The 16054-nt window shown below is 37.1% G+C and overlaps 1 protein-coding gene across 8 annotated transcripts in view; it reads right to left on the reverse strand.

Moving 5' to 3' along the window:
• Positions 1-16054, reverse strand: part of KLF8 (KLF transcription factor 8) — a 261395-nt gene that overhangs the window by 19023 nt on the left and 226318 nt on the right. For all 8 annotated transcript variants that reach the window (XM_073013642.1, XM_073013643.1, XM_073013639.1 and 5 more), the window contains 3 exons: positions 10490-11054; positions 6397-6508; positions 5564-5703 (listed from right to left, as the gene is read on the reverse strand). In XM_073013642.1, coding sequence (XP_072869743.1) covers positions 5564-5703; positions 6397-6508; positions 10490-11054 — 817 coding nt within the window. The remainder of the gene's footprint in view (positions 1-5563; positions 5704-6396; positions 6509-10489; positions 11055-16054) is intronic.

Here is a 16054-nt window from a genome sequence, read left to right on the forward strand (position 1 = left end):
ACAAAATTCTAGCAACACATTAAAAAGATAATTCATCATGGCCAAATGGGATTTATCCCACAGATGTGGGGATGGTTCAGCATATGCAAATCAATTAATGTGATACATCATACCAACAGAATGAAAGATAAAAACCATATGGTCATTTCAATTGATGCTGAAAAAGTATTTGATAAAATTCAACATCTTTTCCTAATAAAAATCCTCAGAAGACTGGGTATAGGAGAAACACACTTCAACATAATAAAAGTCATTAATTACTGACCCATAAGTATCATACTAGAAGGGGAAAAACTGAAATACTTTCCTCTAAGGTTGGGAACATGACAAAGATGCCCAATTTCACCTTTATTCAACATAGTACAGGATGTCCTACCTACAGGAGTCAGATGAGAAAAGAATTAAGGATCATCCAAATTGGAAAGGAAAAAGACAAATTATCCTTGTTTGCAGAAGATATAATCTTATATTTGGAAAAACCTAAAGCCTCCAGAAAAAGAGCTATTAGAATTGACAAAAAAAAAAAATTTAGTAAAGTTATAGGATAAAAAACTGACATACAAAATCTAAAACATTTCTATATGTCAACACATGAACATTCTGAAAAAGAAATCAAGAAATAATCTCATTTACGATGGCTCCAAATAAAATGAAATACCTAGGAATTAACATAAACAAGAAAAGAAATGATCTCTACAATATATATTACAAAACAATGAGGATAGAAACTGAAGCAGAAACAAAAGGAAAGATATTCCATGTTCACAGAGTGGAAGAACACATTTTGTTAAAATGTTTGTACTACTCAAAGCAATCTACAATTTTAATGTAATCTCTATCAAAATATTAATGACATTCTTCTGCATAAATGGAGAAAACAATCCTAAAATTTATATGGAACCACATAAACCCAGAATAACCAAAGCTATCTTAAGCAAAAATAATAAAACTGAAGGAATCACATTATGTGACTTTACATTATACTATAGAGGTATAGTAATCACAATAGTGTGGTGCTGGCATACAACAGACACACAGATCAGTGGAACAGAATAGAGAACCCTGAGATAAATCTATGCATTTATAGTGAACTCATTTCAGACACAGGTGCTGAGAACATACATTGGGGAATGGACTGTCTCTTCAATAAAGGGTGCTGGGAAAACTGGATATCATAGGTAAAAGAATAAACTAGAGCCCTATATCTCACCATATGCAAACATCAAATCAAAGTGGATTAAAGGCTTCTGTCTAAGATCTGAAACTATTACAATAAAATATTGGGGAGACTCTCCAGGACATTGGACTGGGCAAAGATTTGTTGAGCAATACCCCACAAGCATAGGCAATCAAAGCAAAAATGGACAAATGGGGTGCCATAAAGTTAAAAAATCTTCTGGAAATAATCAACAAAGTGAAGAGATAACTCACAGAATGGGAGAAAATATTTGCAAACTGCCCATCGGACAAGGGATTCATAACCAGAACATACAAAGAGTTCAAAAAACTCTATAGGAGAAAAATCTAATAATCCATTTTAAAAATGGGCAAAAGAGCTAAAAAGACATTTATCAAAAGAAGATAAACAGGCATATGAAAAGGTGCTTAACATCACTGATAAGCAGAGAAATGTAAATCTAAACTACAATGAGATAACACCTCACCTCAGTTAAAATGGCTTTTATCCAAAATACAGGTAATAACAAATGCTGGTGAGAATGTGGAAAAAAGGGAACCCTCATATACTGTTGGTGGGAATGTAAATTAGTACAATCACTGTAGAGAACAATTTGGAGGTTTCTCAGAAAACAAAGTAGAGCTATCATAAGAGCCAGTAATCTCACTGCTGGTTATATATCCAAAAGAAAGGAAATCAGTCTATCAATGAGATATCTACACTCTCATGTTTATTGCAGCAGTATTCACAACAGCCAGAATTTGGAAGTAACTGGTGTCCATCGACAGATGAATGGATAAAGAAAATGTGGTGCATATGGGCAAAACAGCTGAAAAGACATTATCACTCACCTGTTCATAGCCTCTAGGCAAAACAGCTAGGGCTCTGGGTCCTTCTATATACATTCTAACACAGCAAATGTAACATAGCAGATGTTTACAAGAAAGGAGGGCTTCCTCCTTGTCCAAGGTATCTAAGTCCCAATTCTGAGCTTGGAGACCACTATGGAGAAGGAGTCTCCAAGGCAAAGGGCACACATGGAGAATGAGATCCTATCAATTGCAACAATATGGATAAAACTGGAGGTCATTATGTTAAGTGAAATAAGCCAGGCACAGAATGACAAACTTCACATGTTGTCACTTATTTGTGGTAACTAAAAATTAAAATAATTGAACTTATGTAGACAGAGGAAAAAGGATGATTACCAGAGGCAGGGAAGGATGTTGGGATGTCAGTGGGTCAGAGGGCAGTGGGGATGGTTAATGGGTACAAAAAATAGAGAGAATGAATAAGGTCTACCATTTGATAGCACAACAGCATCATTACAGTTAAAAAAAATCATTTAATCGCACATTTAAAAATAACTAAAAGAGTATAATTAGATTGTTTGTAACACAAAGAATGCCCCATGCTTGAGGGGACAGATACACCCCTTTACCCTGATTTGATTATTACACATTGCATTCCTGTATCAAAATATCTCATGTAACTCAAATACATAAACCTACTATGTACCCACAAAATATGAGAATAAAATAAAAATAATTATTCGTACTGATTAGGTTGTAAAGTGATAATATTTGTGATATATTGGGTTAAAATATGTATTATTAAAATTTTTAAAAGAAAGAAAAGAAAAGAAAACTCTATCAAGAAATTAAGTAGGGTTTTCTTATACAGATATTTGGAAGTGGACACTGCTTAAAATAGGTTTAGGGAAGAATTTTCTGGGCAGAAGACATTCAAATTGAGATCTAAAGGATAAGAAATGTCATGAGGTAAAATTAATAAGAGGCAAGATCCTATAGGGCCTTTTAGGGTACTCTATTTGGATTTCATTCAGAGTGTGACGGGAAGTCCTTGGAAGATTTTAAGTAGATGTTATATAATCTTATTTATATTTAAACAAAACAAAACAAAAGCAAACAGATGAAAATCCTCTGGCTACTGTGTGGAGAATGAATTGTAGTGAGGAAAGAAGGCCTGTTACAATATTGCAGGGATGGGAGTACTTACACAATTGTCCCGTTATTTCCTAAAGCAACTAAGCCTATTGTAAGTCAAGCAGTTGGGGCAAATTAAATGTTACTGTGAAAGGCCTTCAAGTGAGCATTCCTATGGTCACAGACCCATGGCAAAGGTATGGGTCAGTCTTAAAACCTGAGTAGAATAAGAACAATTCTGAATCTAAACAAAGTGAGGTTGGGGGCAGTAACTCATGTCTGTAATCCCAACACTCTGGGAGGTCGAGGCAGGCAGATGACTTGAAGTCAGGAGTTTGAAATCAGCCTGGCCAACGTGGTGAAACCCCATCTCTATTAAAAACAGAAAGATTAGCTGGGCAAGGTGGTACATGCCTGTAATCCCAGCTACTTGGGTGGCTGAGACATAAGAGTTGCTTGAATCCAGGAGACGGAAGTTGCAGTGATCTGAGATTATACCAGGCTAAACTCCAGCCTGGGTGACAGAGCAAAACTCTGTCCCAAAAAAAAAAAAAAAAAAAAAAAAAAAAAAAAAAAAGTACTGAGATTCATGTAGACATCCATTGTCTTCATTCAACCACCAGCCATCTGGCTGTCATGATCTCTTATCAGATAAGGCATTCACCTATAACACTCAAAGCTAAGAATTATCGATATTTTAGGGCCATTTTTTCCCTTCATATGGGAAGCTTACACCACTAGGGAGAAAAACAGTACTGAAATCTGAAAAGTAAATAAAAGTAAATTATATCTGTTATCTCAGTTTAAGAGTCGAGAGGTGACATAGGAAAGACAGTCAGACTTTTAGCATATTATAAAGCAATTTCCAAGAACTCCTAGAAGGTAGCCACACAATAGGTTACATTGAAATTCAATCCATAGAGTTCCAGATTAAAATAGTCAAGTGGGATCACCTAGTCCAAACCCTTCATCTTACAGTTGAGGAAACCTAAGATCAAAGAGGTAGGAAGACTTATCAGATCCCACAGCAGCTTAATTGGAGACTTGGAATATATGGAATATACATATAGTCAGCATCCATTTCCCATGGAAGAAAAGCAAACAAATACATCACTAAATAATAATAGTGTCATGGGAATGTTTGAATAATGCAGCCTAGAAATCACTCACCTGTTCATAGCCTCTAGGCACAACAACTAGGGCTCTGGGTCCTTCTATACAAATTCTAACATAGCAAATGTAACATAGCAGATGTTTACAAGAAAGGAGGGCTTCCTCCTTGTCCAAAGTGTCTAAGTCCCAATTCTGAGCTTGGAGATCACTATGGAGAAGGAGTCTCCAAGGCAAAGGGCACACAATGATAAACAACAAACTGCATCTGGCTTCTAGGCAGGTTTCTTTGAATTCCTGGGGTTATAAAAAATTTTTGAACAAGATGCCAACATTCAAAATCAAGGACATTTCACATAATCTGGATTTTTTTTTTTTTTTTGCTTTTCTTTAACAATGAAATTTACTAATACAGTCGTCCCTCAGTATCCATGGGGGATTGATTTCAGAGCCACCTACATTCCTAACCCCACCCATTGGGTGGATAATGAAATCCATGGATGCTCAAGTCCCTGATACAAAATAACATAGCATTTGCATATAATCTATGCACATTCTCTCCTATATTTTAAGTCATCTCTAGATGTACTTATGTTACTTAATACCATGTAATGCTATGTAAGTAGTTGTTATACTGTATTTTAAAATTTGTATTTTTTTATTGTTGTATTATTATTTTTCTTGTTTTTTAAAAAATATTTTTGATCTGTGGTTGGTTGAATCCATGGATGTGGAATCCAAGAATATTGATGGCTGACTGTAGTGAGCTGGATTTGAGTGGCAGCTCTCCTTCTTCAGATCAGGTATGTGCTGTCCAGTTTGACAGGATCACTACCGGGTCTGCTTTATTTATTTATGTGCACCTTTTTTTTTTTTAATGTGAACGAAGACACGTTAATGGTTAGTGGATTAAAGCCTGCTTTAATTTCAGATAGTTTAAATTGTTCTTGTGCTTTTCCATGCTTAGTAAAACTTGTGAGACCCTGGTAATAAGGAAGGGAGTAATACCTTAATCTTTGCTTAACTGTTGACTCCACAATTAGAAAGACCCACAGGGGCTCACTGAGAATGATGACTATTAAGACACCAGATTTAGTTTAGTGTTTTCCTAGGCCGGTTTTATAAAATTTGCCTTAGAGCAGAGACAAGAAATAGGGATAAAAACTATGAATGGAGCCTGTGCCCACGAGTATAAATGCATCAGTCTTTGTTTCAATACTTCATTCTCTGTCTCTCAGAAATTTTCTCTCTTTCGCTGCCTCTCTCTCTCTCTCGTGTGTGTGTGTGTGTGTATGTGTGTGTGTTAGGGGTGAGATGGGAGTGGGCAGACCTGTATGGATTCTGCGGTGAGCTTTCAGGTGAGAGCTTTTGGTGTACACTTTGCTGCATCCTGCAAAGTCACATTGGTGAATCCGTCTTCTCTTCAAGTCAAGCGACTCTTCTCCCTGCATTTGGGCCATTGCTGCTGGTCTGATCAAAGAAATAGAGATAAAGCCAAACAGTGACTTTACAGTGAAGGCTTAAAAAAATGAATTTACATTCATTGGTGCCACCTCATATCTGCTTTTAATTTATGCAAATTTAATGCTAGGTCCCCCCAAAAAGAAATAATTGGAATAGTAAAAACAATTCTGTCAACTAGGCCATTCTGCTCAGTAGGTACAGGTCTCTCAGTAGGTGCTCAGAGAAAGCATGCGAGGTGGTAGTGTTTCCTTCAGTGGTTGTGTTCCCAAACAGTGTGAGCATTTCACTTCAATAAGTTTCATTCTCCTGCTTAAAGAAATTTGATTTTCATACAACAGTTGTTGCTAAACACAAGCCAACTACTTCCAATTAGTTCTGATATTGAAAGACAAGGCTGTTTTAAACTTACAGAGAGAAACAATACACAACTACACTTTGTGGGAAATTTGAAGATTTTTCAAAAGAAAATTTGATGATTTACAGTTAGAACATAGCTCTACCATAACATGCATGTACATGCACATGTATGCACACAAACTCGTATACTTTCACTGGAAAGGCAGTCTCCCTACATTTCTTGTCCTCAAATTCTTACTCTTGTGTCTGATCATTGGTTCCACCTATACATATGTGCAAATGTACACACATACACACACACACACATACACAAAGACAGACTTGAAGACAAAAAGTACTCACTCTTGCTGTAGTCCCTGCAGACTCTGTAAGGCTGAGGATCCACTCTCAATTGTACTCTCCTCACTGTCACTTGGAATCTCCAGTGGAGACATGGAGGTGGGGTCAACTTTCACTAAAAGCAAAGAAAGGGAGCAGTGTGAGCTAAAAATATATGTGCCTCTTTAATCATTTTCAGAATTCCCAGTTTGTCCCACCTAAAGAAGTGGCAGCAAGATAGAAAAATAAAGAAAAAAACAAAGATGAAGGAAGTGTATTTGTATGGAAGGAAGAGAATAACATTTTATTTTATTCTTTTGCATAGCAGGGAACAGAAATGCCTTTAAAGTAAGAGTAGTATGGAGAGTTCTGATACCACTAGAATGAGAGTGTCTGTAGGATATGGTTTGGGTATGATTCATCTCTATGTCCAGCTACCAGGAAAGGGTCTGCTGAAAAGTTAGTTTCAAGTGTGTGTGTGTTGAATTGAACTCACTGAATAGCTCCTGGCTGTCCTAAAATCAAATTATAGGATTAGTCCAGATGTGAGAACATCTACCTTGGCCTTTGTGCTCTTAAACAGAAATGAGTCAATGAGATGAAACATACACCTACCACCTAGTAGGTGCTTGATACAACCTTCCTTTCCACCTATGTTGGGAGAAGCTGTCAAATATTCCTTATTATCAAACACTGATGTTTCTGATTCCTAACAAAACTCAATCAGGTGCTCAACAGTCTCCTAGATCCAGTGAAACCTTCAAAATTTCTATAGAGAAGAAACTTGGGGGTGGTGAGAAGGTGGGGAACAAGTATTTGGTTAAAAGAGTTGTCCTATACTTTGCACATCATTCATTAAAAAGTTTTAAGCATGTATCTTGAGGTGTGCATGTTTGTGCATGTATGTGATATACAGGTACTGGTATCCTACAATTTTATATGCATTATAAGAAAACAAACAAAAAGTAGTACGTCATCTCACTTAAGTTAAAGTGGCTATTATCAAAAAGACAAAAGACAGTAAGTGCTGGTGAGTGTGTGGAGAAAAGGGAACCCTTATGCACTGTTGATGGGAATGTAAACTAGTTATAGCCTTTACGGAAAACAGTACGGAGGTTCCTCAAAAAATTAAAATTAGAACTACCGTATGATCTGGCAATCTCCCTTCTGGGTATATATCCAAAGGAAATAAAATCATGTGCCCAAAAGATATCTGCATCCCTGTTTAGTGCAGCATTATTCACAATAGCCAAGATGTGGAACCAACCTAAAATATCTATCAACAAATGAATGAATAAAGGAAATGTGACACACACACACACACACACACACACACACACACACACACACACATACAATATAAAATTATTCAGCTATAACAAAGAACAAAATCCTGACATTTGTGAGAGCACAGATGAACTTGGAGGACATTATGTTAAGTGAAATATGCCAGGCACAGAAGGACAAATAGTGCATGATCTAACTCATATTTGGAATCCAAAAAATTTAATCTCATGCAAGTAGAGTAGAATGGTAGTTACCAGAGGCTGGGGTGGCTAGTGGGGAGGGGGATGGGGAGATGTTGGTCAAAGGATGCATAAGTATAGTTAGATAGGAGGAATACATTTCAAGAGATCTATCAGATAGGAGGAATACATTTCAAGAGATCTATTGCATAGCAAGGTGAGTATAGTTAATGATGATACACTTTATTTATTAAAATTGTAAAGAGAATGGATATTAAGTGCTCTCACCACAAAAATGATAATAAGGTAATGCATTTGTTATTTAGCTAGATTTAACCATTCCAGAATGCATATATACTTCAAAACATCATGCTATAGATGATAAAACATACAATATTACCTGTCAATTTTTAAGGGTAAGAAAATACAAATTTTGATACGTTCTTCTTGCACTCCAATTGTTTTATATGTGCCCCCTAAGGTTTAGTAAGCCCACCATTTTGGATACCGATGTGGTTTGGCTGTGCCCCCACCCAAATCTCAACTTGAATTGTATCTCTCAGAATTTCCACATGTTGTGGGAGGGACCCAGGGGGAGGTAATTGAATCATAAGGGCCAGTTTTCCCCTGCTATTCTCATGATAGTGAATAAGTCTCATGAGATCTGATGGGTTTATCAGGGGTTTCTGCTATTCTTTCTTCCTTATTTTTCTCTTGCTGCCACCATGTAAGAAGTGTCTTTTGCCTTCTGCCATGATTCTGAGGCCTCCCCAGCCATGTGGAACTGCAAGTCCAATTAAACCTCTTTTTCTTCCCAGTCTTGAGTATGTCTTTATCAACACCATGAAAACAAACTAATACAGATACCATTGGGCCAATGCCCTTAGCTTGCAACCACATTGAGCACATTTAAAATGTATTCTGTTTATTTAGAGTGGCTCTGATGGACTGATGATATTATGGAGACTATTCAAAGCTCCTTCAAACCATCCCTTGATGCTACCACTGCCTTTATCTCAGCAAATTATCACACGGGAAATTTTATTTCCTTTTTTATTTGTTTCCTTTTCTTTGGTTTGTTTCTTTGGCTCTCCTTTCGTATATGGAATGGATCTCATATCTCAAAATAAGATTATGAACACTTATCATTACCACACTTAACCACTAGTCAAAGATAATATTTGTATTCAGAAGACCAGTGCAGTCTCAGCAACTTGATGCTTAGTAGTATATTGTTTTTCAGCCTCCTACATTTAGTATAGGGCATCAAATTTCAAAGGTAGAGACTCTTTTATACTAAGCTGAAATCTGCTTCCTAGTCATTTCCACCCCTTGCCCTTTTCGATTTATGCAAAACTTTATCAGCCTGCTTTAGAGGCCACATAATTTTCCCTGATCATTCCTGATTACAAACTAAAACAGATATACCTCTGGGAGGAGAACTAGTGGTTGGGGGATAGTGGTGGAAGACAGACTTAATTTATACCTTTCTGAATTTTTGAACTTATTTTAAAAATAAAATGGAAGATTATAGCATTTGAATTCTCTCTTGGACAAATTTTCAAGTTTGTTTGTTTATCAAATTATCTGTTGCAAGACAACTAAGACAACTACTAGCACTGTGTTAAGTTCTCTGGAGGCATACATTAAAAAAATTAATATAGAGTATTATTTTTGAGGAATCTACAATTCAGTTGTGAAAATAATGCCCAGACACTTGCGATACAGGCAAATAAATAAGTAAAATGGAAAGTGATAGATGCCAAATGAGGAAGAACACAGGGAACATGACAATATTTCAATTACTTCTTTTGTAGGGAAGGCAAAAGGGAAAGTATTGGTAGAGACAGGAGCTAATACTGGCTAAGTATGTTTGAGATAGAAATATTGTTCTCAGCTTTTCCACCAAAGCATTCTGAAGGCATAAAATAAACACATTATCCTGAAAAGTCCGAGGGTGGATGCCTTTAGTAAGCTTAAACTCTTTTTGAAGTGTGTGGTTTATCTTAACAGGTTTTGCAAATTTTGCATTTTGTAATACAAGATAATCATATTTTAAATATAAAATGCTTTACATTATTTAATATCAAATAATATGGAAGTTCCAGGAAGTTGTTTGATATGTCACTGATAGATATGCATACCTGGTCGAGAAGCATGGTCTAATCAAGAGTCATTTTACATTCTTTTTTTTTTGAAACGGAGTTTTGCTCTGTCACCCAGGCTGGAGTGCAGTGGCGCACTCTCGGCTCACTGCAAGCTCTGCCTCCTGGGTTCATGCCATTCTCCTGCCTCAGCCTCCTGAGTAGCTGGGACTACAGGCGCCTGCCACCACGCCCAGCTAATTTTTTGTACTTTTAGTAGAGATGGGGTTTCACCATGTTAGCCAGGATGGTCTCGATCTCCTGACCTCATGATCCACCCACCTCGGCCTCTCAAAGTGCGGGGATTACAGGCATGAGCCACTATGCCCGGCCGAGTCATTGTACATTCTTAAGCATTAAAAAGACATGATAAAAATAGTACTTATGAAAGATTACTGTTGAAGCAGTGTCCAGGAATAACTGGAGGTGAAAAGAGACAGGAGATAGGATGACTCAAAAAGGGAATAGATTCAGGAAGGCCAGGAAAGGGGCAATATTGTTACTTACCTGATCCAGCATTTTTACCATCTCCTCCAATGAGTGGGACTGTAATGGCTGCAGGGCCCCCATCTGCAGGCAAAGTAGTATACACCATGGGCAGAGACTGCACTACCACTGGGATGGTCTTCAGGCCACCCATCTTATTTGGCAGACTGACTGAGGGGATAGTGTGAATGACATGTAAGATCTGCTGGCCACCAGTGCTCTGAGAGGAGGTCAGGACAGAGCCTGGGGTCAGAACAGTAGGGATGTTTGCTGAAGTGCTCATGTCAGATGTTGACGTGGACACCACAAGGGTCTGGGGAGCAGACTGTGGCTTCGGGGGACGTACTGGAGCTTGTAGCATGCTAGCAGGCTGGAGAGGAGCCTTGGGCTTGTGAAAGGAGAGGTCAACTGGTTCCACTTGGGGCAGGCTGAAATCACTAGCCAAAAGTTCTTCTGGGGGCTCAATCTTGATGTCATTAAACAGTGCTGGGTTCTCCATGGGGTTGGCATCCAGGAGTGTTGGAGAAGTCATATTACTTCTGTATTCTATCTCAGAGGGATCTCTGTTCCGAACAGAACTAGTGACCTTAAATAAATAAACAAATGAGACATGCGTAAGTCAGTGTTAGTACCCTGAAGAGACATGCAAGCAATGTAAAAAAGAAATCTCTATTCATTTCACATGGAAGGAATACATAGTGCTGGGAGAAATAAGGCATGAGTAAACTAAAGAGAAAAAAGGAAGGGAAACTTTACTGAGTACCAGTAAGTACCAGGTACTGTATCAGGCAATTGTTAAAAATTATTTCATTTAACCTTCACAATAATCTTGCAAAACTATTTAAAGTCAACACTTTATGAGCATCCACTATAAGCTTAGTGGCAGCTCACATGAATAAAGTACAGCCAATAAGTACATACTAACATACTAAATATAATGATAGAATAATGTGACTAGTTTATAAATCATACCATAATAAATAATGTAACAGGCATACAAGCAAGGCGTTTTAGAAAAACAAAAGGGAATGACTCATTCTGTCTAGAAAGGGAAGGCTTCAAGGAGGAGATGATACTTCAGATGAGTCATAGAAAATTAATAGAAATTTTCTAGGCAGATTAGAGATAAGAAAGATATTCCTGTCTATAGAGCCATAACAACAGACAATATAATTACAGAATAAACTATGAAATAAACTTGCAATACAGTTAGTTGTATTATATGCAAAATTGAACTCTGTAACTTTTTAATTCTGGGATTTTTAAAGAAAACTAATAAATGATTTAAATGATCATAAATGATTTAAACTAATAAATAAATTTATTAGTTTAAAAAACTAATAAATTTTTTAAAAAAACTAATAAATGATAACTTTATATGTAATATATGAAGTAACGCCTCAACCTAATTAAAAACTTTCTAAGAATTCCATGAATTCAAAGGTCAAGGATATAACGAACTGTGTATTTCACTGCCAAGCAACACTCTGGATCTTGAAGATGAGTTTGGAGATGGTGGTACCTCTTTAGCCAGTAAACAAACAAGCCTCCATTATCTATTAGCATTATATTAGAATTATTGGAGTTTTAAATTATGAAAAATTTTAAGGAATACAACCTTTATATAAAACATAGCTACTTTTAGTTTTGTATATTTGAAAGATGAGGAAAGGTAGAGTTCAGTGAAAGGTTGGCTGATAGAAGATAATTGTTTGGAAGAGAGGAATAACAAGGGAAGAAGTATTTCTGTGAGATTTAACTAGCTTCTCAATGAAGATTGATTGAAAGTGGAATAAAACTAGATTAAAAGAAATTCAAAAGAAAGCACGTGGAAAAATCGCGATGAGACCTAAAAATATTTGACTATTGACTGGATATTGGACAATATTAATGAATTATTGTTAATTTTAAGGTGTGATAATTACGTTATGCTTACGATTTTTTAAAATTTAGGTGAGAGATAATAAGGGTCTGAATTCAGAGAGTAATAAGTGGCAGGGGAGGCAGTGTCTTCTTGCTCTGACTTTATTTTAAAAACACTCAGAGTGCTGCAGTGAGCTATAATCACATCACTGCACTCCAGTCTGGGTGACAGAGCAAGACTCTGTGTCAAAAACACATGACAAAAACCCTCAGAGCAGGCTGGGAATGAGTAACAGCACCAAAAACCCATCCGTGCTTTGTCTCCAGAATTTAGCCAAACTACCATCTTCTTTTCCCTTCTTTTACGCTACAACATTCTTGGTTTCTTGATTTGCAAGCCCCTATCCCAACTCAGCCCTTGTTTGTGGTCCAAATATTGCTTCAATCTGCTCCTCCAGGACATGATTTCTGTGATTTGTGCCACTGTTTCACATACTGCGAATGTAACACATCCCTCATGGGTGGATTTGACCCATCCAGATAAGGGGGGAGTAGAATCCTGTTGACAGGGAGAGGAAGTTGTCAAGATTGGCTCTGCTGAACATAAAACTCCCCTGTTCTCAGAATCCCTCAAATCAACTTAAGGTCTTATTTTTCCTACATTTCCCACATATCTCTTCACTTGAGTAGCTCTATTCCCAGATTAAAAAGATAGAATCCAAGGAAACTTCAAAAGGAAAAATGTTATGTTATCTCTTTCCATAGTCTCTCTATCATTGCTGTCAATAACAGTGAGAAATAGAGTTACAATAGAAAGCATAAGAAGAGGTTCAGTGTAGGGCAGGCACGGTGGCTCATGCCTGTAATCCCAGCATTTTGGGAGGCCAAGGCAGGTGGATCACTTGAGGTCGGGAGTTTGAGACCAGCCTGGCCAACATGGTAAAACCCCATCTCTACTAAAAATGCAAAAATTAGCCAGGTGTGGTACCATGCACCTGTAGTCCCAGTTACTCGGGAGACTGAGGCAGGAAAATTGCCAATGCACTTCAGCCTGGGTGACAGAAAGAGACTCTGTCTAAAAAAAAAAAAAAAAAAAAAAAAAAATTCACTGTAATATCATTTTCTATAAGAATACAGTTGTGGGTGCAGGTGTATAAATAAACACAACTTGTCACTGAGATTAAGAAAGGATTTAGCTAAATTTTAGGGACTTTTTGGACTCTAAGCTTTAGGCCCAGAAACCTGAAAAAGCTGAAGCTTTGAATCCTAACTATAAAATAAACACTACTTTGGCAACGTTTACTCTCTTTTGCCAAAGAAAGGACATTTCAGTGAGCTGAGTGCTGCCTACAACAATGTTACTAGCTCAAGGCCTTGTGCTTAGCTGACACTTGATCTGCAGGTATGCAAAATTTATTGAAAAACATTATCTAGGAACATCTAAAATGTAAACTGATTGATGAAAGTCAAGAAACTGAAGAACTGATAGTCTATTCTTAATGCCTTGATGAGATACAGTGCTACAGGGTCCTGCTCCAACAGGCCATCATTAGTTGTCCTTTTATAGACTAAACCTATTTTGTGGTTTGCCAATTCTTAACCAAACCCTGTCTGCAGCAGGGCTTCAATCACTACTTCTCTCCTGCCATCAAAAGACTTTGAGAGAAATGTTGGAATGCCAGTTGTTTGGGTTTTAGTATCTTAATAGTAACTTCCTCAAAGCATATCAACACATACTTTTTTCTGTGCATATCATCCAAGTATGCCTCTTATGTCTAAGTGAATCTATCTTGTAGCAAGTATTTTCTGGGTGTAAATATTGTCTTCTGAATGCAAGCTTTCTTGAGAAAACAGACTGTTCTTAAAACTAGGTCTCAAGGTTGACCTTACTGCTCCTTCCTTTGTGGCTTAAAGACAAGTATTCCATATCTATACACTATTAGGCTGAATAAATTTTGTGTGCACTGAGGATTCTTTTTTTCAATATGATCAAAATAATTTTAATAGAAATACTGCTATACAGTCTAACTTATTCTGTATTTTGAATATAACCCACCCTATGGTTAAAAAAAACCCCAACACACTATTTGCTTTACCTTATCTTTCTAGATAGCATATTATGCTTGAACGTTCTGAAGAAGACCTTCAAGTCTTGATTGAGTGAGTTTTTGTCCCTAGAATTTTGGTGATTTTAAGAATCCTCACTAAGATGAGTCGGGATGGCTACCTATTTCACGCTTCACTGAATGTAATCACTTCCGCTTTGAAAGCTCATGCGAAGATTGTTCTGCCACCAGATTTTTCTTTTAAAGTAATCTTTCTTCATCTTTAGCGTGGTGTGATGGCTTCAGTTTTTAAGGGTTCTCTAGTCAATCACTATCAAAGAGAATAGCTACTTTCCCCATTAGGTATTTTAAGACTTTATCTTGAATTCCTGGATTTCTGAATCTATGAAGAAGGTTGTGCATGAAAGAAAACAAAGAAACTTAGGAGTGGTTTGAAGACAAGCTTGCATTTCCACAGTGCTACTCCTCAAATACACAGAATCCTTATCAGGTTTCCTTAAGCCAATTTGAGTGGACAAAAAATTATAAAAAGAGTTATTTATTCATAAATTACTAAAGATGAGACCCTTTCAGTTCTTAGGAAACACCCCTCTCAATTCTAGAAATAAACTCTGAGAAAAGTTGGTCAATTTCACAAATATTTAAGCATTTGATTAAGATAGGTAGAGAAGCCCTGAGAATCAGTGAAATCAACTGTTACAAAGTTTCCACTTTTCATGTATTTAGAACAGCTCTGATGTGGATATGAACAGACATTTTTCAAAAGAAGACATTCATACAGCCAACAGACACATGAAAAAATGCTCATCATCACTGGCCATCAGAGAAATGCAAATCAAAACCACAATGAGATACCATCTCACACCAGTTAGAATGGCAATCATTAAAAAGTCAGGAAACAACAGGTGCTGGAGAGGATGTGGAGAAATAGGAACACTTTTACACTGTTGGTGGGACTGTAAACTAGTTCAACCATTATGGAAAACAGTATGGCAATTCCTCAAGGATCTAGAACTAGAAGTACCATATGACCCAGCCATCCCATTACTGGGTATATACCCAAAGGATTATAAATCATGCTGCTATGAAGACACATGCACACGTATGTTTATTGCGGCACTATTCACAATAGCAAAGACTTGGAATCAACCCAAATGTCCATCAGTGACAGACTGGATTAAGAAAATGTGGTACATATACACCATGGAATACTATGCAGCCATAAAAAAGGATGAGTTTGTGTCCTTTGTAGGGACATGGATGCAGCTGGAAACCATCATTCTTAGCAAACTATCACAAGAACAGAAAACCAAACACCGCATGTTCTCACTCATAGGTGGGAACTGAACAATGAGATCACTTGGACTCGGGAAGGGGAACATCACACACCGGGGCCTATCATGGGGAAGGGGGAGGGGGGAGAGATTGCATTGGGAGTTATACCTGATGTAAATGACGAGTTGATGGGTGCAGCACAGCAACATGGCACAAGTATACATATGTAACCAACCTGCACGTTGTGCACATGTACCCTACAACTTAAAGTATAATAATAATAAATAAATTTAAAAAAAAAAAAGAATACACATTATTTTCCTCAGCACAAGGATCATTCTCAATGACAGACTATATGTTAGGTGACAAAACACATCTTAAG

The sequence above is a fragment of the Chlorocebus sabaeus genome, chromosome X, assembly GCF_047675955.1.
Source record: "Chlorocebus sabaeus isolate Y175 chromosome X, mChlSab1.0.hap1, whole genome shotgun sequence".
Lineage (NCBI taxonomy): Eukaryota > Metazoa > Chordata > Mammalia > Primates > Cercopithecidae > Chlorocebus > Chlorocebus sabaeus.